The 25,333-nt window shown below is 40.7% G+C and overlaps 1 protein-coding gene across 2 annotated transcripts; it reads right to left on the minus strand.

The window, feature by feature from the left end:
* Positions 1 to 1,540: 1,540 nt before the first annotated feature.
* On the minus strand, positions 1,541 to 24,250 carry ghdc (GH3 domain containing). Of its 2 annotated transcripts, none has more exons than XM_052038631.1 (8): positions 24,166 to 24,250; positions 21,482 to 21,958; positions 17,687 to 18,299; positions 15,132 to 15,321; positions 9,933 to 10,004; positions 9,703 to 9,836; positions 5,168 to 5,256; positions 1,541 to 4,853 (listed from the first exon to the last, which is right to left on the minus strand). In XM_052038631.1, the coding sequence occupies exons 2-8, from the start codon at positions 21,956 to 21,958 to the stop codon at positions 4,632 to 4,634; spliced, it is 1,797 nt and encodes a 598-aa protein (XP_051894591.1). In that variant the 5' UTR covers positions 24,166 to 24,250; the 3' UTR covers positions 1,541 to 4,631. The 2 variants fall into 2 exon arrangements, with proteins under 2 accessions (XP_051894591.1, XP_051894592.1); XM_052038632.1 differs by lacking the exon at positions 24,166 to 24,250 and adding an exon at positions 24,148 to 24,165.
* Positions 24,251 to 25,333: the final 1,083 nt, after the last annotated feature.

Here is a 25,333-nt window from a genome sequence, read left to right on the forward strand (position 1 = left end):
TCAAACAGTCACCGGTATACTGCCAAGTTAAAGAAATTCCTTAACTCAGACTTGAAAAGTTAACTGTTTCTCTTTTCACAGATGCTGCCTAACTTGCTGAGCAGTTTCTGTTTTTATCTCAGAGACTACAGATCTATCTTGTGTAATTTCTTCTTGGAATATAATCGAAGGGATCGAGGTACCATTTTGGTAAATCTACATTGTGCTCTCTCCAGGACTAATATATCCTTCCAGAAATGTGGTGCTTAGAACTGCACATTGTATCCCAGCTATTATCTAATCAGGGATTTAAGTGGGTGGATCATACCTTCCATCCGCTTGAATCTCAGCCCTCCAGAGACAAAGGCAGCCCTGTATTAGTTTTACTGATTATTTCTATAACTGTCCGTGACATTTTAATGATCCATATGATGGACTCCAAGCTACTCCGGAGCTCCAAAGATTTCTTTCAGATCTACCAAGTTCTCCTCTTCATTACTGACTACTTGGCAACGGTTGCTCTGGTTCACGTGAACCCAACTTCCTGCAATAAAAGTCGCTATGCCCTACAACCTCATTGAGAATTCAGCCAATCATTCCCCAGACCAAATCCTGTTCTGCGAATTGATAAGTTTAGTGTTGCAAGTGCTTGCAATCTCTGACCAGGGTCGCCCTGGCCTAAATTTACCTGATACTTGCCAGTCTTGCTAGCCCCATGCATCCGAGTCTAGCAGTTGGGGTGGGCAGCAGCAACGTCCTGCCTGCTCTGAATCCCTACCCCGAAACACTCCTTAAAGCTCTGACAGCTGGCAAACCTCTCCTACCCCTTAGTGTTACTGGCTGTCAAATTGTCTGATGTTCTGAAACATTTAAAAAACAAAATGATTTAAAATGTACTAAATAAATAAAAACACTTCAAGGCCATGAAATAAAACATTAAAACAATAATTGAAAAAGCAGCATTTCTCCTCTTTGCTTCCTTACTTCACAGCCCTACAATCCCCATTGGAATCAATGATTTATGGATCTGGCACCTTGTCTTAGTGCAGGATCCAAGAACCAACTCCCTAGGGTAAATGCAGAACCTTGAATGGAGCAGACTGACAGAATCGGGCATTCTAAATCCACGAGCAAGTTTGAAGTGCTGCCATTTACCAGCAGATCCCAGGGCAGTAACTCCTGTGTTGAAGCAAGGAAGTGGTCTTTTCACTATAAACAGCTTGCTGAACTGCTGCTTCACAGCCCAAGAGACACTGGCTCAATCTAGTGTGGAATTTGCACATTCTCCCTATAACTGCGTGAGTTTCCTCTGGGTACTCGGGTTTCCTCCCACATCCCTAAAATATGTAGGTCAATTGGTCCTGTAAATTGCCCTGGTGTGTGGGTGAGTGTTAGAATCTGGGGGAAATTGGTGGGAATGAGGGGAGAATAAAAATGGGTTTATAATGAAGCAAAAAACAAACTGCTGGAGGAACTTAGTAGGTCAGGCAGCATTTTTTTTAAAAAAGCTTTAAAACTTTATTTACAGCAAGGTAACTGGCCCTTCTGGCCCAACGAGTCCACCCACACATCTTTGGGATGTGGGAGGAAACCGGAACAGCCAACAGAAACCCACACAGACACAGAGAGAACGTACAAACTCCTTATAGACAGTGGTGGGAATTGAACCCTGATCGCTGGCGCTGCAATAGCGTCACGCTAACCGCTACGCTACCATGCTGCTGTGCTGCCATTGAGGCAAAGGGATGGTCGATGTTTCAAGTCGAGACCCTGCATCAGGGAGTGTAAAGAGGAGATAGCCAGTATAAAGAGCTGAGAGGGAGGGGTGAGGGAGGAGCTGGCAAGGGCTAAGTGGATCTAAGTGAGGAGGGGCTGATGGGCAGAGAGAGCCAGGTGGAGGAGGGAAGGGTGGAGATAGTGACAGAGGCAGGAAGGTGATTGGTGGAGACTGCTCTAGATTTGGTGTGAATGGGTGTTTGATGGTTGGTGCAAACTCGATGGGCTGAATGGCCTGTTTCCATGCTATATGACTCAACAGCAGCTGCACCAAAACAGTTTAATTATTGGAAAGCCTGCCCTGCCCCAGCACCTTATGGATAGAACAGTGAGCAAACCATTCAGCAGTCAGTAACATTTTCAAACACCAATGGAAATATGGTTTAAAATGTTGGATGATATTCATTGATCTTTTGTTAATTGGTGTCCTGGCCAATGACTATAAATTAAAAGCAAACCATTGCTATTCTGGTCATTAATATATTGCTGTTAGTGGGATCTTGCTCTGCCATGACCCTAACACTACAAAAGTACTTGTTTTTAAAAGTACACCATTTGCACTCAAGTGCTTTGAGACTTTTTAGATTTTGGAAGAATGTTAAATAAAATGTCTTTTTTTTAAATCAGGACCACAGATACTAGAAAAGTTACAATATTGTGCATTCATTTAGCCAAACACAAAAGCAAAAAAATCCCACAATAGTGGAACCCTTCATCATTATAACATTTGACTTGGGAGACTTAACACTGTATGAACTTAACTAGTCATTTAATAAAATAAGAACAGATCATTGTACACACCCAAGCCAGTCCCATTTTAAGAGTCACTCAGTCACATACAAATATCGGCATCAACCCTTTCAGGTATAAAGAAAGCTAGCTGATCATTTGAAACACAGGGCAAACTCTCCCCAATGACTGAAAGTCCCTCACAGTCGGTAACTTCTGACTGAAGTTGACAATCATACTTTAGTAGAGCAAATGAACTTTGATCAATTTTATCTGGTATTTAACTTTACTGTAATCAGATTTTGCCAGTATAACGAGTCATTTGGCAGCTGAAAAACAACCAGATAAAAAGAGAGATAAATCACACAAGGCCACACTGGTAATTTTTTTTTAACTGATAAAAATACATGTCAACATTTTTTTTTAAATGTCGCCTCACATACATTTCAAAATACACACAGACCTTTCACCAATCTAATTTTATCCGAGGTGTGTTGTTCAGTGGTTTAGTTTAAAAAAAGGGTTAAAAGAGTAAAAACACTAAAATGGAGCAGAAAACGAAACATGTTTGTGACAATGTGACGAGAAATGAAGATTTTAAACAAAGACACAAGGTAAAGCATGAACTAGTTTACAACTATTACCAATGTTACTGTAGTTGCACTTTACAGAGGCCAAAAGTTGATGCACCTTGCGAGTTTCCTTTAAAGTAACTGAAGACATCTGATTGTGGCAAAACAGTAATGAAAACTGAAAAAAAGACCTTTGAACTTAACCACAAATAAAATAAGATTGAAGAATTCAAGCCATGCGTTGTTATTTACTGTATAAAAAGGACCATCGTATTATGATTCCTTTGTGACTTAACAGCCAGAAATCCACTGTCCTCTGATTAATTCTAAGGGCTTAGAAGCAACTGCAACAATCTGATGTTGCCAATCTGGTCACATTCACTAATTACACTCTTAGATTTATGATAATAGCTGGAAGGATTAGGTGGGAGCTGGCAGGAAATAAAATTCAGATGATAGTGGGGACCTAAAGCTCACTGTCCAAACGCATGGTAAAAGCAGAAACCCTTATCAAACAGTATATGGATAAGCACTTGGAGTACCATAACTTAAAAAGGTACAGAACAAGTGTGATAAATCTTAACTGTACTACATCAGCTGATAACACCATGAAAGGTTGTGAGGATTCAGTTTGTATCATAAACATCCATGATTTTACTTGTGTTGTGGCCACACACAAACAGACTAGATTAACAGATGCCCAGATGTTATCACATTCATAAGAGGACACACACTGGATTAAAGTGAAGGCGCTGTGTCAGGTTACCAAGGCATAACCAGATGATGAAGCAGCTGACAGTCTGTCCTATAATATAAACAAATGCCCAGTATCAGATGGTGAGATTTGTAACTAAAGTGGCTGTACCCTCAAAATGACCATGTTTGAAATACATAGCTGGGGGTCATTCCCACTTCAGTTGGATATATCACAGCAGGCAACAATCAGGCTAAAACATGACATACAAAGTATGAGCCCATTACTGTCAAGCAATGCCAATGTTCCCTTGCAAGCAGTTTGCAAGGGAAGGAATTATTAAGTCAAATTATGCATCGATGTATGCAAATTTAATCACTTAATGTAAAAGTTTACCGATATAAATAGCTTTAAAGCAGAAAATAAAACCAATAATTATGCAGATAAATGAGTTATGATTAGTTACAATAATAATGATTTTTTTCTGTAAGTGGTTCTACCTCAGCAGATACCCGATCTCCCTGACCAACGACACTCACACAGAATGCAGAGGCAGGAGTTTCAGTTCATTCCAGTAGGTCCAATCCACACTTTTCACTGCAGAGGCCGATATATATATATATATGAAGCTATATATTAGAATCCAAATATTGGCAAAATGACAATAACTCTGCAGGGTTGGTTCCATGCTCCAATGGTGCCTGCACAGCCTGACCAGCTCCAAAACCGATTTCATGATGACCCCCCACAAAAAGGTAAAAACAAAATCAGGTCCAGGTAGGATTCCGTCCATAAGGGGCTGGTGGTGGTCTTTATCAATCCTACATATCAAAGAAGTGAATGAAGCCAAATTAAAGCTCAAAGACACAAAACCAAAGATTTCATGAAATTACTTTTCTTTGAATGAAGTCCAAGAATTCCTTGTTCTTCAGGACACGGTGCATTTGGAACTGATTATGCGAAGTACCTAAATTTGCAATGATGAAATCTGTTAGCTCCTTGAAGCTGCCCGTTGCTACAATGTGAACTCTCACTGGGCCAATGCTGCCCTTGCGTCGAAATGACTGATATACCACTGAATCTTCTTGAAGGCACTGATCCAACTGAAGGAGATAGAAAAAAGGACCTCAATAACAATAAGGTTGAAAAATAATCATTATAGTACAGCCTAGTTTTTGATAGTAATTAAACATAATAAATCTAAAATTAACTATAACACTCTGATGAGGTGGATAGATAAATCCACTGCCAATCAGAACAGGAGAGTGGCAATTTCACTCTATATTTTTGCTGATTTACATGATTTCGATGATGATAGTAACCATCAGACAGCATTGCTTAACAACAGCCTGCCTAACCTAACAAAGGAGAAACTATTTTTAGCTTAAAATAAGGGACAATAAGGATGGAGTCTCACCTTGTAACGCTGATCCTCTGACAAGTTTCTGACTCCTTCTATCTCCACAAAAACCTCATAATGAGGATCTGAGCCACCACAAAATGGTCCTATGGGAAGAAATTTGAATTACTTCAAAATAATTCAAAATTATCATAGTAACCCAGTGTTTCAGCAGTTCATTTGCCAATGAAATGCTTTACAGGAGCTTTAGATTAAAATCAGGCTATCTTATATTACCGCAGTAGATTGGCAGAGTTATAGTTACTCCAAGTTTACTAACATTGATCATCTCTCTACAGACTAATAGAAATTGGCCCCTGGAGGTCAAAGTCAAGGACCTTACTATAATTATCAATATCTTAATACTCCTGTAGTGACAGACTGCAAAGCCACTGAAGTTAAGTGCTAGCTGATATAATTTCCCTTAATAAAAGTGGTGACACAGAACTTTACATTCTGTCATAGGACTAATCCGATGGAAAATATTGGTACATTGACAAAAAGAACTTGCATTTACATGATGTTTTATAAAATCTTCTGGATAATTTATAAGTAATTAATCAACTTTGAAGTTCATCACTGTGATTTGGTAAACTGTAACAGTTAATTTAAACACAGCGAAATCCCACTGAAGGCAGATGTGACTGATATTCAGATAATCTATTTCTGGGTAGTATTGACTGAAGGAACAATGTTGGCCACCAGTCATGAGAAAGTAACTACTTGAATCTTGTTATAGAGGGAACTTGCTTGATAATATCTTAGACTTTCCAAGGAAGAGCGATCTTCCTGCTCTTCCTTGAATAGTCACTTGGGATCTGTGACATGCCTACAGAGCACAGGCAAAAGACTGCTTAGTGATTCATCACTAAGACACTACAATGTTTTCTCAGTTCTCCAATGAAATGTAGGAAGAAGGTATTTGGATAGATCTGGATATTAACTTAAGTCCTTGAACCAAAACTATTTGATGATAAAATGGGTGCCACCTATGTGTGAAACATAAACCAGTGCATTGCTCCTGGGAGGATTAGCTGCACCAGTCATTATGAACAGTCTTACAAACATCAGAGTGGTCCTTGGAGCCAGTGGATCATTCCCTGTGGATCAATGGAAGTTTGGAAGCTCTGTGACTTTCATGTGCAATAGTGTCTGTGGAAGGCATTTTGCTAGGAGACCTTCCAAGGCTTGAGTTCTGGGCTCTCTGGTCTTCCCCAAGTTCCAGACAAAGTCCATGCATCAGCATTTCTGACTGGATTTATCATCATCCATGCCTGTGCTATGTAATACACTATACTTGCATACAAAAGCAGGTCAAGTTTTTCATCAATTCCACACATTTTTACATTGAGTTAGGTGCCCAGTTCCAAAAGAAAACAGAGCCTTAGTGCCCTCCTAACCTCATCTGTGCTTCAGATGAACTGTCTATAAAGGACAGAATTCCTCAGCATTCAGGCAGTTCTGGACATAGGCACTTGTGTTGGTGTTAGAGGGACAAGTGATGCATAGTCCTCAAAGGTATAAATGAGTAAGTACAGAGTAAACAATGGAATTTTATGAAAAGTGATCTCATTGAAACATAAATAATTCTGAAAGAGATTGATAGGTTGTAGCCAAGAAACCGTTTCCTCTAGCTGAAGAGTGCAGAAGTAGGGGCCACATTCAGAGAAGTAGTCAGTCACGTTTATGATCTCTAACATTCAGGGAAATGTTCTGGGTCCTTCCCAGAAAACCGACTCAAGCCTACCTACTTGGAGAATGGCTCATTTACATTTAAGGTGTATTGGATCCTGATCTGACTGCATCCATTTGTAATTGGTGTGTATATACACAAATGCAGTCTGCAACCTTTGTGAATACAAATCTCACTGATGTTCTCCTCATGACGTGGACAGTCCAATCTGGCCCCTATGATTCATCAAGTTAAGATGACCAGATGTTTGATCTTAGCTTCATTCTGGGGTATCTTTAAGCAGTAGTGTGATTTGAATAATTCTATGAAATTGGATGTCTGCAAAACACTTTTGCCTCCAAATGAAAGATGGAGAGGGCAAACCAGTGTGGATTTTATATTTCTGTGACTAATGTGGTTCAGTTGGTAACATTCCAACTTTGAGTTAGAAATTGGTGGCCTTAAGTCCCACTCCAGCAGCTTGAGCATTAAAACAAAAGCTGACACACCAGTGTAATACTGAGAGATTGCTGAACTGACAGAGGTGCTGTGTTTAGGTTAAGGCACTAAACGGAGGTTCTGTCTGCTTCTCAGGTGGAGGGCATTGTTTCTAAAAACAGAGAGGCGCTATTCCTGGTATTTTGGGCAACAATCATTCCCTCTGTTATAATAATAAAACAGAATATCTGGTCTTTATCGCATCACTGTTCGCAGGATCTTTGGTACACAATTTAAATTACTAATACTGTAAAAGAATGTGACAAAAGGAGCTACATAAATGCAAACCTAGATTTATGATAACAATGTGCAATTCAGAACAGCATCATCTTATCAATTAGATGACAGACAAAGTAGACAGCCAGTATCTTTTTCCCCAGGGTCAAAATATCTAATACTAAAGGGCATGCATTTAAGGTGAGAGGGGGAAAGTTTAAAGAAGGTGTGCAGGGTAAGCTTTTTATTTTTACACAGAGAATTCGGGGGGTGCCTGGAATGCACTGCCGGGGTGGTGGTGGAGGCAGAAATGATGGAGGCATTTAAGAGGCTCTTAGATAGCCACATGAATGTGCAGAGAATGGAGGGAAATGGACTATGTGCAGGCAGAAGGGATTAGTGTAATTAGGCATCATTGGCTTAATTAGTTTGGCACAACATCATGGGCCGAAGGGCCTGTTCTTGTGCTTTACTCTTCTATGTTCTAAAGTATGAGCAAATTTGAAGGAGACACAAGAGACTGCAGATGCTGGAATCTGGAGCAACAATCTACTGGAGGATGCTATACTGTTCTATAATGGTCATCTTGCTCTTGCTGTTGGATTCCACCTCAAACCCTTTCTTTTGATTCTGGATAGCAGAGGAATGTAGTGGATTATTACTTAAGCATTACTGTGCTCCAATCATCAGCTGCAAGCTTGCCTTCCATTTTTGAGGGAAGGATAAGATTACATGCAATGCCTGATACAAGGTTTTTATTAAAAATAATACAATTTTGATGAATTGATCTGTGATCCAGGTGAAGAACATTGGTACTGGGCAGTGGAACATGGTGTCCTTTTGCAACAAACTGCAAAATCAAGTATTGTGCAGTCAGACACAGAGTGAAAGGTCATCGATTGGAAATAACCCTCCTGAGAAGTCACCTCCTGACCTGCCGAGTATTTCCAACATTTTCTGTTTTAAGATTTCCAGTATTTCCCATGTGCACAGGTCGAGTCCTCTCTCAAAACTGCATGCCTCTGACATTGCCAGAGTGAAACGTTCATTTCCATCTTATTACCAAATTCTTGGAAAAATTTAGGATCTGATTACAATATAAGGGAACTGCTTAAACCACATAGCAGCTGTTAAAGATGTTCATCTGTGTTTTCACTCAGACTGAGTGGTTTTGTACACATGTGTCAAAGGGCAAAAGATCAGTTTAATAACTCATTCCAGAAGCCATTTCCCTTCTCCCTCAAATTCCTTGAATATTTGCACAGACTGTTATGAAACAATGAGTCAGTGAAATGTGTTTTACAAATAAATCAAACCTCAAGGATCTGCACTTGTATAATGACATTCATATCACTTTCAAGATAATGAAATCTCCAATGAGATAATTTTAAAGTGTGGTGAACAATGAAATGTGGGAAACATTGCAGCCAATTTTCACATAGCAAGCTCCCATAAGTAGCAATGTGATAATGGCAGGACTATTTGTTTTAGTGATGTTGGTTGAATGCTAAACATTGCTGCATGACACCAGGGATAACCTGTCTACACTTCTCTGAAATATTAATGTACAATCATTCACATCCACCTAGGAGATCAGATAGTGCTCAGCTAGTACAGCTGCTGCTTCACAGCCACCAGGTTCAATCTGGGTGCCGTCTGAGTGGAGTTTGCATGTTCTTTCTGTAATCATGTGGGATTTCTCTGGCCCCTCCGGTTTCCTCCTACAACCCAAAGACGGTAGGTTAATTGGTCACTATAAATTGCCCCCATGTGTAGATGAGTGGTAGAATCTGGGGGAAATTCGTGAGAATGTGGAGGAGAATAACATTTGGGATTATTGTCAGATTGGTGTAAATGGTTGGTTGACTTTTGGCACAGACTTGGTAGGCTGAAGGGCCTGGTTGTGTGCTGTACTCTCTGTAATTATGACGGGGCTTCGGTTTAAAATCTCATTTTAAAGACAGTGTAGCTCTCCTTCAGAAATGTGCTGGAGCTCAAGGGTTTAGAACTGGGACTTTCTGCCACTTGACTGGTATTAAGCTAATACAGTTGTCATATATCAGACACTAGTTAACGTAAAATCAGACATAATACATTCTCTAATTCAAATGTGCAGTTAAAATTCCTTTAGATTTAGCCCTCATCAAATAATTTGTCATCCACCTACCCAAAAGGCCACTCTCTACGCAGCAGTAATCGAGGAGCACTGCTCCAGGCCACAGCTTCATAGCACGCAGTAACGTTTGGTAGAAGGCCTCCTCTGTAATTTTCTCTCCTCTAACATTTAACATCTGGCCTTTTCTGACAAAGAAATAAAGAACAAATTTTGAGGTTCTGCAAAATATTTTACAGAAAACAAACTAAGTAAAACAAGCTGATGAAAGTGAACTCACACACCTGTATTTAAATTCAACCACCGGGCTCTGATTGTGAAAAGCCACCACCTTTACAACATCCCCTATCCGGTATCTGAAAGGATCAACAAAATCACATGCTCAGAATTATTCTGAGGTACAGAATGAAGTCCTTAAAGTTGAATTTTGAGTTTTCTGTCTATTTATGTAGAGTACTTCACACAGGGAGGCCCTGCGGTTGGAGACGAAAAAAAAACTATGATGCTGGAGGAACTCAGCAGGCCAGGCAGCATCTGTGGAGAAAAGCAGGCGGTCAACGTTTGGGGTTGGGACCCTTCTTCAGGACTGAAAATAGGAAAAGTGGAAGCTTAATATATAGGAGGGAAAAGCAGAGCAGTGACAGGTGGACAGAAGAGGGGAGGCGGGGTGGGCACAGGGAGGTGATGGGTAGATGCAGGTAAGAGATGGTGATAGGCAAGGTGCAGGGGAGGAGGGGAGAGCAGAACCACGGTGGGGGGGGGTGAGATGGGTAAAAGGTAAGAAGAGAGAGGATAAAAAAGGGCTAGGAAAGGGAAGAAGAGAAGAAGCATGGGGTGGGGGGAATTACCTAAAGTGGGAGAATTCAATATTCATGCTGTTAAGTTTCCCTGTAGTTGGAGACTGTGTCTATAATTCCCCAAATAACCAACAGCAAACCTCAGTTTCAGAAGCTTGCATGCAGTTCAGTTAACTGAGGCTTTGTCACCCAGTGAGCACAGAGTGGAAATAGATCTGTAGTCGGCAAGTGAGCAGAATATAGAAGATGGGAAGGGAGTTGATTTGTCAGCTTTTGTAGTTTTATAATCTGAAGAGGGAATTGGTAATATACTAGAAACTGCAATTCTGCCCAGTTCTTACCTCATCACCATCCCACTGCACAGCTTGGAATCTGACACTCAGAACACAAGGTCAATATTAACCAATTACTGCATCAAATCACCTCTCAACATCTCTGCTCCAAGTAAAATAACCATAGCTTCTACAGCTGTGTAGCTAATATCAGTCAGCCACAGCACCATTATACCAAATGATTTTTGTGCATCTCTAGTATTGATGAGCAGAAAGGAACAAATTATATAATTAAAGCTAAACCAGTGTCTTATAGAGTTCTGATATAACCTTGTGTTTGTATCCTATGCCTCTGCCTATAAAGCCTGCGATACCATTCTTAATCACTTTGTTAACCCACCCTACCACCTTCAAAGATGTCTGTGCAAGTATACCCAGGACTCTGTTCCTGTATCCTGTTTAGAATTGTACTGTAATGACTTTGCTTGTTCTTCACACCAAAACTTTGCTGGATAATCGATAACATTCTGAAGTACACTTGCCAACATATAACCAAAAAAATCCCTTGGGCTTGCATAGATATTTTTAACCCCTGCTAGGTGTAGCATTAAATCTCTCATTTCTAACGGCATGAATCTGCCTGCAGGTTTTGCAGTTTTCTGGAACCTTTTATTGCATAATCAATTGCATCTGGTCTTAATGTGTTGGGAACCTCATTCGTTTTTGGCACGTGATGTCTTCACATGCAATTGTAAGAAGTTAAAAAACAGTCCAAAGCCCGAGGATAGAATTCTCCTACAACAGAATCATGTTGGATCAGAACACAGTTCATATCAGCTGTTCTGCTAAGCTGGGTGTTATTGAAAAATACAGTTAAACTATAATCTGCTATCTCATTGCACTGTTTTCCCATGTTCTCTTGAAACACACACCGGGACCCTGGTTGCCGAGCTCCCATTCAGCTCATCAGGACTCAGTTTTCCTTTAAACTTACCAGGTTGACTGGAAAATTTATGATACTACTATGAAACATTTTTATAAAGTGAATTAAAATTGTGTTTGGGTAGTAATATGAATAACATACTATTTTGTCTGGAAAATCTTCCAGTCTAGTACCACCAAAGTACTGAGCATGCCAGATTATTGGGGGTTTCCTGCTTATTTGATCCTATTATTTCCTGCTTACTGGGAAATAACTATATTGGCGATAGCATTTTAGTCAGCCAGGTTGAATATGATTGGATAATTCCCTACCAATCAAACATGGTGCGCAGACTGCTGTATTGGTATTGGTTTATTATTGTCACTTGTACCGAGGTACAGTGAAAAGCTTGTCTTACAAACCGATTGTACAGGTCAATTCATTGCACAGTGCAGTTACATTGAGTTAGTACAGAGTGCATTGATGTAGTAAAGGTAAAAACAATAACAGTACAGAGTAAAGTGTCACAGCTACAGAGAAAGTGCAGTGCAATAAGGTGCAAGGTCACAACAAGGTAGATCGTGAGGTCATAGTCCATCTCATTGTCTAAGGGAACTGTTCAATAGTCTTATCACAGTGGGGTAGAAGCTGTCCTTAAGTCTGGTGGTACGTGCCCTCAGGCTCCTGTATCTCCTACCCAATGGAAGAGGAGAGAAGAGAGAATGACCTGGGTAGGTGGGGTCTTTGATTATGCTGGCTGCTTCACCAAGACAACGAGAGGTAAAGACAGAGTCCAAGGAGGGGAGGCTGGTGTCTGTGATGCGCTGGGCTGTGTCCACAACTCTCTGCAGTTTCTTGCGGTCCTGGGCAGAGCAGTTGCCATACCAAGCTGTCATACATCCAGATAGGATGCTTTCTATGGTGCATCAGTAAAAGTTAGTGAGAGTCAAAGGGGACAAACCGAATTTAAACCGAACTTACACACTGTAAGTGGCTCAGGTTGATTCTATACACATAATTTATATTTTACACCCTCCACTCACTGCATTTTCTGGAGTAATTATGCTGCTTTTAGCAGAAGTAGTTGTTGTCGTTCATTTCCTTCACTCATTAAACTGATTGTTTATTGAGTAAATTGACTCTGCTTACAACTGGCCGTTTGCTATGAGTCACACACCCTGCCCCATCTGCAATTCATTGACTGATATTATGTTGCCCGTAAGTAGTCTGTAATTGGAATGAAAGCCAGAATGATTTACTGCAACTGGATCAAAACTCTGGTGATTTCCCCAGTGTTCCATTCCCCATTTACCTCCAAATCCATGTCACTAAAAAACAAAATCTCATCACATTGTTATTTCTGAGAGCTTGGCTGTCACGTGTTCTACATTATAGCAATGGCTGCACTTCAAAAAAAATAAGTTAACCGTTATAAAGAAGTTCAGGATGTCCTGAGGCTGCAAGAGGCACCACAGGTATCTGCCCAGAATTTGCTGTCTGCCCTTAATTGTGTTTCAAGAAAGTTGTTGGCACCATTTCAGGTGACAGTGTGTCTGGAAACATGTACCAGCAAGCATAAAGGGCAACCATGGTAGATTCCTCACCCAAGGAACATCAAGAAACCAGACGAGTTTTTAAAATCACAATCTGGAAGCCCCATGGTCATCATTACCAATAGCTTTTCCAATTTTCCAATTCATTTTATTAACAGAATTTAATATTTCCCACCTGCAGTGGTGGAATGTGAACTCACAGTTATAGATCATTAGTCTACATCTCTGGATTATTAGTCCAGTAACACAACTCATATAATAGTTATCTGTGGCATGAATAATGATCCCTTGAACACAGTATAGACAGTTGTGGAAATATACTCTGGAGGTATGAAAGTGTAGGGAGTGCAGCAGTGAAATGGATAAATGGTGAAGCTTTATCATTGTGTTAACAATTTCAGTAGAGGGAATTTTGCATGTTACGTGTTTGTACATTTTGTATGATCCTCAGATCATGTGCTGGGTGTGGCTGGTTGCCTAGGATGAGAATCAGAGGAACAGTTGCTGCTTACACACATCAGTTAGATCAGAGCTCCATTCTGTGGCTGCATGTTGGTACTACAAGGTCATACAACATGAAGCTATAACAGGATGTCCTTTACTTTCCTCATGATCCCAATATGCCAGAAGTAAACCTGGATACGTCCCAAACTCAACAACAGCAGCAGTCAATCTTGGAGGCTCCAAAATACCAAAGAGTTTAGATGAAGGAATGTACAGCTATGTAAATACATTTGCTGATAACAACGAGTTATATGGAATAGTACGTAGAATAGATGGGAGCTCAAAGTCGTACAGGACCATTGATAGACTTGTGTGGGAAAATTTGCAACATAAGGAATTGTGCAAAGGTGTGAGATCCAACACCCAAAGCAAAATAGTAATTGCTAGGCAATGAGAAGCTAGCAAGTGCAGAGGAACAGATTTTGCGACCCATGTACGAATGTCATTGAAAATTACTAGCTGCAATATATAGTTTAGAAGTCTAATGGAACGTTAACCTTTAAGCCAAGAAGCCAGGAACACACAAGGGAAGGTGGAAATGCACAAAGTTCTGGTTAAAACTCATATGGAGTACAGTAAATAAAACAAAAAAGCACTGCTGGAAATGCTCAGCAGGTCATACAATATCAATGGGAGGAAGCAACAGAGTTAATAGCCCTTCATGTGGAAGAGAGGATATACTGACCTTGGAGAAGGCGTGATTCAGGTTCATCAGAATTATAACAGGACTAAAACAGTTACTGAAAAGCAAAAAACTGCAGATGTGCAAAATTTGAAATATAAGCAGAAACTGTTAGAGTTACTCAGCAGATCAGACAGTATCCAGAAAGAGCGAGAGAGCGAGAAACAGGGCTAATGTTTCAGGACCAAATTAGTTATTGTGGGCTGAATTGTGCTGGTGGTCGTCAAAGGATCCAAAGAAAACCGCTTGCATTCAGCCCATTACAGTGAGTAGGGACCAGACTCTCACGGGTCCACTGTGAGCTTGGGACAAACTGAGTGATCGATGCTGTTAATCATAGTTAGATGGAGCATAAGTACTTTAGAAAGCATGATGACTATAAGGCTTTTAAAATCACATATGCTTCTTGAAGTTTGTTCACCTATTGACCTTCCACATAACTGGGATGCCTTCCTTGGATGGCAATAGCAAAGAGGATAGAGAATAAGCAGCCATGCCAGACATTGACCTGTCTGTCATCCTAGTGTGCACAATTCACTTAGCCACAGTGTTGCAATGCTATCTGACAATTTAACCTTTACAACATTTTCTATATTCATAAAACACAATCAACAGTAATATATAAAGAACATTTGGGCTGTATTTTTTAACCTTTGCCTTGGATGTAATTTTTGCAATATGCTGATGTTAAAAAACTTATAGAATGCAAGTAACAATGTTTAAATTTGCTTTTAAATATCTGATGATTTATACCTGTATAAACCAGATGCATTGGTGACAACCAGTTCATATAACTCATTTTCCTTTACTTCATCCATAAACAGTGTTTGTGGTTGCTCTTCTTCACAGAGGTTGACAGGAATAAATTCATAAAACATTGATTGTGGACATAGAAGGTAATGTCGTTCTCTCTGTTCTGGCCACAGATTCACTCCAATGAGACCTAAGAAAGAGGTTCAAGATGCTAATACAAACACACTCACATTTGCTTTAAGTGCCCTTGAGCTAGATCAGGGAAAATAAAAGAGCCAGTGTTCCAATTCCTCACTGCTGTTCAATGATTCTTGTTGGAAAGTATGCACAAGGACATTAGGGGCTGAGAGTATCAGGATCCAGTTGCACAGTCTGTCAGCATTCACTGGCAACTCACCACAGCAGGAGCCAAATCCTCTAGTTGAGCCCAGGAGCAAATTGTAAATGGATTACTCCATGCCAGGGCCCACATTATTTGGTAACTTGTTCATGGGTTGTGTTGCTCATTGGTCATTTCTAATTGCCATTTCATCAAGTCCCATTGGTGTGGGTCTAAAGTCACATAGACCAGACAAGGTGAGGGGGGTAAATATCCTTTCTGAAGGACATTAGTGAACCAGGTAACCAGGTGCATTTTTATAACGATTATGGCCACCATTATAAATGTTTTTTTTAAATTGTACATTTATTCAATTTCACGAACTTAAATTCCCTCACTACCTTGGGGAAATTTGAACTCACGTCTCTTGATCAATCTTCTAGTCCTTTGTATACAAGGTTTGTGACTCCACCACCATGCTAAACCAAGTTTCATTCAGCTTCTTTAAAATTGAAAATGTGCTTTCTGGATTGTCAATTGCTACATTAGATTAATACTAGAGGAACATTTCAAGCCCACTATTCCAGATCAAAACCAAGAACATAAGATCCCTGCAGCTGCACATCAATACAGAAGATCCCTATATAGGATCACACTGAAATTGCAGTATGGTATCAGGCTGCTTGAGCCAATCATGGAAACATCACAGCACAGGAAGCCATTCGACCCACTAAATCCTTCGTGGCTATATTGACGTTCACCTGCCACAACAGCTAATATCAAGTCCTAATGATGCAGCTTCATTCGATATGTCCCTGTCCCATGATACTACATGAATGTTTCAGAAGTTCTTCCGCCTAAAACCATTCTAGAATCTGCCACGTCCACATTGCAAGGTAGAAACCAGATGGTCAGTTGCACTGGGGAAATAACTGCTCTCACTCACTCTCAGTGATTTATATGTTTCTGATGTCTTTTCAGCAAGGTCTACACAGGCTAAGTTGCAAGGTTGTCACACAAAGCACATCATGGAAACCAGCCTCCCCTCCATGGACTCTGTCTACATTTCTTGCTGCCTCGGTAAAGCAGCCAACACAATCAAAGACCCCTCCCACCCCAGACATCTCTTCTTCCCCCACCCCCCCTCCCCCCCACCGAACAGAAGATACGAAAGCCTGACAGCATGTACCACCAGGCTCAAGAACAGCTTCTATCCCACTGTTATGAGACTACTGAACGGACCTCTCGTAAGATAAAATGGACTCTTGACCTCACAATCTACCTTGTCGTGACCTTACACCTTAGTCTGCCTACACAGCACTTTCTCTGTAACTGTAACACTTTATTATGTGTTCTGTTATTGCTTTTCCCTTGTACTAACTTGAAGTACGGATGTAATAAAATCTGTATGGATTGCATGCAAAACAAAGTTTTTCACTGTGCCTCAGTACATGTGACAACGATAAACCAACTTCCCAATTTAAATAACTAAAAAGGAAATCATCAAATAACTAATAAGTGGCCAGAACTTGCCAGATACACTGAATACCAGGACCTAGCTCTGCAAAACTGCCTTAACTGAAAGATAAGATTCAACTTCATGATAAGCAATTGAATATCCATGCATGTCTTGGAAAGCTTCAACTTCCGACTCGTTTCCATGAAGTCATTCACAAAAATGGTAGAATAAAGATGACCATGAGAAACTAATTAAACCTCATGACCAAAGTGGTGCATCACCTCACACTGCCAACTTTTAAAACTGGTTTATCAAACTTGTTAAGTTTTTACTTAATAATCAAGAATGTAATGACAGGAAAGCAGCCTGTGATCCTGAGACACGATCAACATAATCATTCGATTAACTTTGCCACATTTTTGAGATTCAAACACATGTTGAGATGCCCTGTGATCCTCTACATGGGACAGAAAAGGAGAAAGTCTATCTGGGCTGAGTTTAATACCCTGGATGCTCCTGCTAAACACACCATCAACCAAGTTTTTGACTACCATTCCATTTTAGGCTTGGCATCTTTCTCCCTACAATGCACTTCTGCTTTGGGATGTGTTTTTTCTATGTTAAAGGTGCAAAATAAATTCAAATTCACGATCGCCAAGTATAACTTGGTGAGCCTGGGAGCAGGTTGCTTCACTTATCTGACCTTGGAAGGTGACAATCAAAAGAAGTTTAAAAAGAAGTTAGGGTATCATGCAAAGCCAAGAGAATCTTCATTACCTTCAGTGGCTGCATAAATAGAAGAATAAGTAGGAACACCTTCACAGTAGAATCGTTTCAGGTGATCACCATACAGTTCGTTTGCACCAGAATCCACAGCAAGAACCAAGTTGAGGTGGGGCCACACTCTGCGAGCAATTCCACTAAATCCGCTCACAAACTCTACGGCCAGTTCCGAGGCTCTTCGAGGATCAGGCTTTAACTGAGCATTTAACTTCAGGCGAATGTCATCAGCAACAGTCAGCTCGGGATTTATTCGTCCCAATCTAATGTCCTCAACCAATTGCTCCCACTGATGCTGCAGAAAAGTAAAAGCGTGATAAATTATGGAAGCAAAGCTCGCCTCCAGGATTCCCAAGGTTCTATCTTTGAGAGCAAAAAGGAGATGAATATACTGTGCCTCAGCTGCAGTTGCTATTTCATATCCGGCCACTGGTGTTGAATATGAACTCAATGTGTGTTTGGAAGGCATGGGGGAGACACAGTTGGGGCCAACTAGAATACCTGATTCTGATTTTCTCCAAACGGGAGGGTAGAAAAACTTTGCAGTTCTCTGTAGATTTCTGGTCTGTGGGTAGGCATTAATCTTTGCATTAAAGCATGCACCAAGGCCCTGCAACATGGAGAAAAAAAATCAGTAGTTTTAGATGGTGTTAATATAAAGCAATGATAGCAAAGAGCTTCAATATACTGTAGAAATTACTATGGTTATTTCTATAAAAAGTATCTATCATTCTAATAATAGGGACTACCTTGCCCTTAAGGACTTGTTTAAAGATAACATTCAAACTGTAAATTTCACACCAGTCAGTAGTGCCAGAGAAGGCTCTCCATTTACCTGGATAAGTTCAACTCCCGTTACACCCAAGCAACTCAACACCCATCCAGGTCAAGACACCCACCCACCACCCAACTCACTGACTCCATCAGCCACATGGTGGCTGATGTGCATATACCGATGAAATGGTGCACAGCAAAAGCCAAGGCTTCTTCAGTAGCACTTCCCAATTCAGTGACCTCCAAAACCTAGGACTAGGGTAGAACAGCTGCATTGGCACACCACATCCACAGAGTTCCTCCAAGTCATACACTAACCCAGCTTTAAAATGTATCACCCTTTTCTTATTGTTACCAGATGAAAAACCTGGCACACTCTACCGAACCACACTGCAGGAGTACACTCACCACAATAATCACAGTGGCTCCAGCTATACCATCTCAAGGTCCATTGAGACAAGGCAATTAATGCTGGCCTTGCCAATGACCACTATGTCCATCACACTGATAAAAAAATAAACTAGTTGTATCAAAACTAACTTGCAAATATTAAACTGCACTTTGAAATCACATTAACCAGCCCACCCAGTTATGTTTATCTCATTTTAATGGCTTGCATAAAAAAAACTTTCAGCAGGAGACCTGTTGATGTGACTAATTTCCCATTTGTGATACTGACTTGCAACCACACTGCCAGCTAAATCAGCTCAGACAATGGAATAATAACTCACAGCCCAATGCTGTCAATACATTCTTAATATTTTCACTAAGATTTTAAATTATTAATATAATCAATACCTTCATATTGTAGTAATCCTTCAAAGGCTTTCCAATATTTCATTAAGTTTTGTTGAGAATCAGGTTTCATTACTTTATCTGTTTATAATTAGTCCATTTTGTTTTACTGGGACCAGGACCAATCATACAAGAGCTGATACTTGATAATGTCTGAATATAAAACAGACTCAATGAGGTGCATGGCCAGCTATGCACTTCTGGCACTGTGATTTACTGCACATGGAGTTTCTGCAAGGTTTGAAGCCAATTATTGCACTTCGTGCATTGTAGCTCCCTTACAGGAAACAGTGGTATGTATGAACAGAAAAAGCAGCATCAACACTATTCAACCAAGAACTGTCACTGTAACTCTGTCCAAACCAAAAAGTACAAATTGAAATTATGTACAGAAAGCAAAAAAGTGAGATAAATGTGGACAAACACATTTTAAAAAACTCTAACACAACTAAATTCTAAAGAAATTCTACACTAGTAAAATGGACATATCTGAATCAGTGAGAATGTTTGCCATTATGACAGATCACCAACAATTCTTATACAGGTTCCATCCATTTCCAGAAATGATTAGCAGATAATGAGTGGGCAAATATCATGACTTCATGACATTATGGGGATTGCAATGATGAATATATTGGTGAGGTACTCATAGACCACAATCAGGAAGAGGCAGGTAACTCAGAACTGCAATTTCCAGAATTCTATGATGAATCATCTATGTGCAAGTTGTCAGAATTACTCTACAACGACATTGCATGCTGTCTCACATTGCAATATTTTACCTAATATGCAATTGGTTTATATTTAGTTTGTGAAAGTATATTTGCTTCTTTAAACCCCAAATTCTAAATGCTACAGAGGTATGGAGATAAAAGCTCCACCATATACAGAAGAACTTACAACACAGTTGCATACACACATGCAACAATTACAATTCACAAATATGATTGGGTGCAGAGTCCCATGCACACTGATTCCCCTTTTAGTTCATTTTGCTCAGCCTTTCTTTGACCTTCTGCAAGGTTTGAACTTTCATCTTTATTGTCCATGTATCAAATTGATTACTTTCACAAACTGGTGCAAGGATACATTGGTTTATTGTCCATGTATCAAATTGATTACTTTCACAAACTGGTGCAAGGATACATGGGGGGGTGGTGAGGGAGAAAAGCACTTTCCATTCCTTTCTCCTCAGCCATTGCAAACACTCTCTGAACCTTTGGCTTTTCCCCTATCCACCCTCGCCAGGCAGCATTCCATCTTCCAGCCTTCTCCGAGTGCAAGTGTACATTCCAGTCTCACAACCCCACCTCTTCCTTCCCAATACAATGGCTCAAACTCCCCTCTGAAAAGACATATTCTTCAAGGTTCCTTGTGCAAGGTCGTAGACTAACAATTGTGTTGCCTTTTGCTCAAATGTCACTGAATTTGCTGATCATAATTTGTGCAGTGAAAGCTATTTGCAGAATGTCTGGTTAAGTTTCATATATGATTCACAGAACAAAAGATTTCCTGCTGTACTGATGCAACTGACATCCATTCGGTTATCTTTGATTTAAACACATACAGTATGTACATTGCTTATCTCCTGCGGCATTGCTCACAGCCAAATGAATCAAATTTCAATGGAAACCAAATTCTGCTGCAATGTGAAACAGTTTACTGGCTCATGATAGTTGCTCACCTGACTTCTACTACATTCTATGTTTACATACCAAGTATTAAGTTGAGCATGGTACCCAGAAGTCAATTATAATCATGACATGGAGCCTTAAAAATATCTTGGGGAGCTGGGGAGAGGCAGGAACAATGTTGCTTGAAATTGATCGTAAGATATAGGAGGAGAATTAGGCCATTCTACCCATCAAGTCTGCTACACCATTCAATCATAGCTGATTTTTTTTCAACCCCATTCTCCCATCTTCTCCCCGTAACCCTTTACCAATCAAGAACCTATCAATCTCTGCCTTAAATACACTCAATGACTAGGCTGCCACAGCCCTCTGTGGCATTGAATTCCCCAGATTCACCACCATCTGACTGAAAAAATTTCTCCTCATTTCAGTTTTAAAGGGACGTCCCATAATTCTGAGGCTGTGCCCTTGGATCCTAGACCCTCCTACTAATGGATGAAAGAAGTGGAAAGAAATCTTCAGAAGTTAGATTTAGGACCAGTCAGGCATCAAACACAAAGATACTCCACATTACATAAAGTTCCAGTACCTGATGGAAGTCATTAGTTGCCGCCTTAACACACAGTAAAATAGTGGTAGAACCCGAGGTTCCTGACGTCACACAGAGGACACTCGGTCTCTCTGAAATCAATACATTTTCCTCTCCTTTACCAATTCTCCAGATGTAATCTTTGTAGTGACCATATTGCGTTAGGGGATGAAGGCTGCAGAACGAATCACGGTCTGTAACTTCGGAGAATCGGTACAATTTCCCATACTCAGTGTTTCTGTTCCTGCGGATCCTGTGCAGCAGAACACGCTGCTGTACTCGTTGAACATCTTCAGTGCTGAATTCAAGTCCTCGCCTCTGCCAAAGGCTTAGGAGGCTTGCACACCTCTGAAACAGGTAATGGTGCAAAAGGCCGAAGAAAGGTCTCTTCTGGCCCTGTGACTTTCTGTAGATATCATACCAGAGCAACACCAATATCCACAGGGCCGAGATTACAAAGGCAGCGAGGAGAAGCATCTGTCAAGAGATATTCACTGTGAATACGTCAATCAGTACAAGTGCAATCCTGCCATTATAAATACTACCTCCTAGTGATTACCATCAATCCAACTTGGTTGGCACAATGGCACAACAGTTAGTGCTAATGCCCCTCAGCTCCAGGATCTTAATTTTAGACATTATCTGTGCAGAGTTTGCACATTCTCTCCATGACTGCGTGGGTTTCCTCCACGTACCTGGTTTCTTTCTTCATCACCAAGGTGTGCTGGTATGTTAACTGGTGACTGTAAATTACCCTTTGGTGTACAATAATGTCAAAAAGAAACAAAGGGGAATTGGTGGGCACGTGTGAGACAGAATATGTTGCAGGGGTACAGGGAAATAGGGAGGGGCAATGCGAAAGCTCTCCTGGGAACTGGCATTGACTCAATGGGCTGAATGGCCTCGGTCTGTGTTGTAAGTACACAAGGTATGACTTTGCAAGAAAATAACTAATTTTAGTTAAACATGTTTACAAACATTAACTGTAGAAAGTTTTAAGAACTTTTCTACCTATCACCTCTCAGCTTCATACACCTCCCCCATCCCTCACCCTCCTACCTTCCCCCCTCACCTGGACTCACGTATCACCTGCCTGCATGTAGTCCTCCCCCTCCCCCGATCTTCTTATTCTGGCTTCTGCCCTTTTCCTTTCCAGTCCTGATGAAGGGTCTAGACCCAAAATATCGACGGTTTATTTCTCTCCATTGATGCTGCCTGACCTGCTGAGTTCCTCCAGCATTTTGTGTGTGTTGTTTTAAAAATAATCCTTTGATAAAAGTTTTCTCCACCCACAAGGATGGGAAAAGTTTAGGGGGATTGAGCCAAATGCGATTAGTTTAGATAGGCATCTTGGTTGTCATGAATGAGTTGTACTGAAGAGCCTGTTCCATGCTGTATAACTCCATGACCAGTATCAACATCTTATTTAAGATTCCTCATATTCCCAAATGCCTCCAGTATCTCTTAGTTCTTCGTCCAATGGTCCCATTTAGCACTGGAAGTCTCTGTCTCAATCGAAACTCTGGGTTTAATTTCCAGACTTTTCTCTTGCTGTTCTTCCAGATGTTTCACAATTAACCTGGTACCTGCAGCCCCTCACTGACATCCAAAATACTGTGGTTCTAACTGCACTGTCCGGTCCTTCATGATTATGAACACTTATTGCATCACAACATCTGTACTGCTCTAATGGAATGAATCCAAATTAGTGATTATATTTATTTTCCTCGTGTCAAGCGGCATTTGAGTGAATGCGAACATACCTTCTCTAAAGCAACAACATTCTTTCTATAGGTTCTATACTGCACACAGTACTCTAACTGTAACCCTGTTAACGTTTATTATTGTATTCAATATATTCCAATGCAAAGCAGTAGTTAATTAGCTTTTATGTGAAAAAAGCAACCTTTTCAACATGACTACGGCAAATTTGCAAACCCTGACCTCCTTCAGGGGTGTTTGTTAAACGGAATATATTCTCTCCACCTTTAATGATATTGCATTAAACTGCCATCTTTCAGTAACTGTTACCCACCCTCCCCTAACGAGCTTATCTAAATTCCCCTGGATCTTATTAATGGTGTAGATAAGTAGAAGGTAGGTGATCAGTCAATTAAAGCATCACCATGCATTTGTTTAAAATAAGGAGCAAATTCCAGTTTTCCAGCGTTATTCAGAGATTTAAATAAAGACACACATCTGGAGCTTGCTTCTCTCTCCACGGATTCTGCTTGGCCTGTTTTTTTTCGAGAGTTTCACTTTCATTTCACAAGAGTCAAATTACCCTGTGTGTCAGGGTGATAGGAACAGAATCAGGAGGTCACGTGTATTTGTAATTCGTGGATACAGGCCTGAGAATATAGTACAGAGAAATAGCAGGAAATCCAATTCGTTCACAATTGTCAATAAGCATAACATTTTCGTGCATCATACGGCAGTGTTAATCGCCCTTTCATTGTCAATGGAAGGTTATTTTTTATTCTTCAGGGGAAAACTTTGCTGTCTTATAACATTCCCAGTAACTTTCAGAAATGAACAGAATCACGGCTTCAGCGCATTGGGGTCGGTCCCGGTGCCACACAAGACGGTGGAGAATTCGGACTGCGCCCCAAGTCAAAGGAAGTCAATAACGACGCTCCGTCGCCCTTTGCACAGCCGCTACTTACAGACAGGCTTCCACTCACCTTCCGCCTTCAGCAACGCAGCGAAGTCCGCACCCGGCGCGCTGACGTTGAAGCAGCGGAACTCAGGCGGAGCTCGTCCTGTAAACGGCAGAGAGCTGGGCCGCTGCCTATTGCCATCTGAGCATCAATTCTGTTCCGGCCAATGTACTTTTCTTAAACTTGGGTTCTCAAGGGTTGCAAAAATGCCTAACTGAGCTAATCCCATTTGCCATATCTCTCTAAACCTTTCCTATCCACGGACCTGTCCAGATGTTCTTTTAAACACTCGAATTATACCTGTCTCTATCACTTCCTCTGGCAGTTCGTTTCATTTACCCACCAATCTGTGTGAAAAAGTTGTCCCTCAGATCCCTTTAAATCTTTTGCCTCTCACCATGAACCCATGCCTTGTAGTTTCAGACCCACCTACCCTGACTGTCCACCCTATCTATGCCCCTCATAATTTTATAAACCTCCATAGGTTCCCCCTTTAGCCTCCCTGCTCCAGGGAAGACTGTCCCAGCCTATCCAATCTCTCCTTATTAATAATAATAATTTTATAATAATAGAATAAATTATTAATTAGTATAATTAGTTATTCAAGTCCTCCAGTCCAGGCAACATCCTTGTGAATTTTTTCTATACCTGTCCTAGCTTAATCACATCCTCCCAAAGTGTGGTGATCAGAACGGCCCACACATTACTCCCAGTGCAGTCTAACCAACGCTTTGTACAACTGTAACATGATGTCCCAACTCTTGTACTCAATGTCTCGGCCGATGAAGGCAAACATGTCATACGCCTCCTTCACTACCCTGTCGACCTGTGTCACCACTTTCAGGGAACAATGTACTTGTACCCTAGGTCTCTCTATTCAGCAACACTCCCCATGGCCTTACCATTCACTGTGTATGACCTGGCCTGGTTTAACTTCCCAAAATGCATCATTTTACACTTGCTGAGTTAAATTCCATTTGCCATTCCTTCGCCCATTTTCCGATTGTAACCTTGTAGTAAATTCCAATGCTCATGCGTTATATGGAGGGACTAGAGAGAATTCCAGGGTCTGTGGAGAGAGAGAGGCTGCACGATAGGTTCCTGTACTCGCTCTCCAGCCAAGAAGATGCCTGCTCTATCACTTGATTAATGACCAACAATGGTTTCTTTAGGGGAAGGGGTAGAGGAAAGC

The sequence above is a fragment of the Pristis pectinata genome, chromosome 25 (genome assembly GCF_009764475.1).
Source record: "Pristis pectinata isolate sPriPec2 chromosome 25, sPriPec2.1.pri, whole genome shotgun sequence".
In the NCBI taxonomy this organism is placed as follows: domain Eukaryota; kingdom Metazoa; phylum Chordata; class Chondrichthyes; order Rhinopristiformes; family Pristidae; genus Pristis; species Pristis pectinata.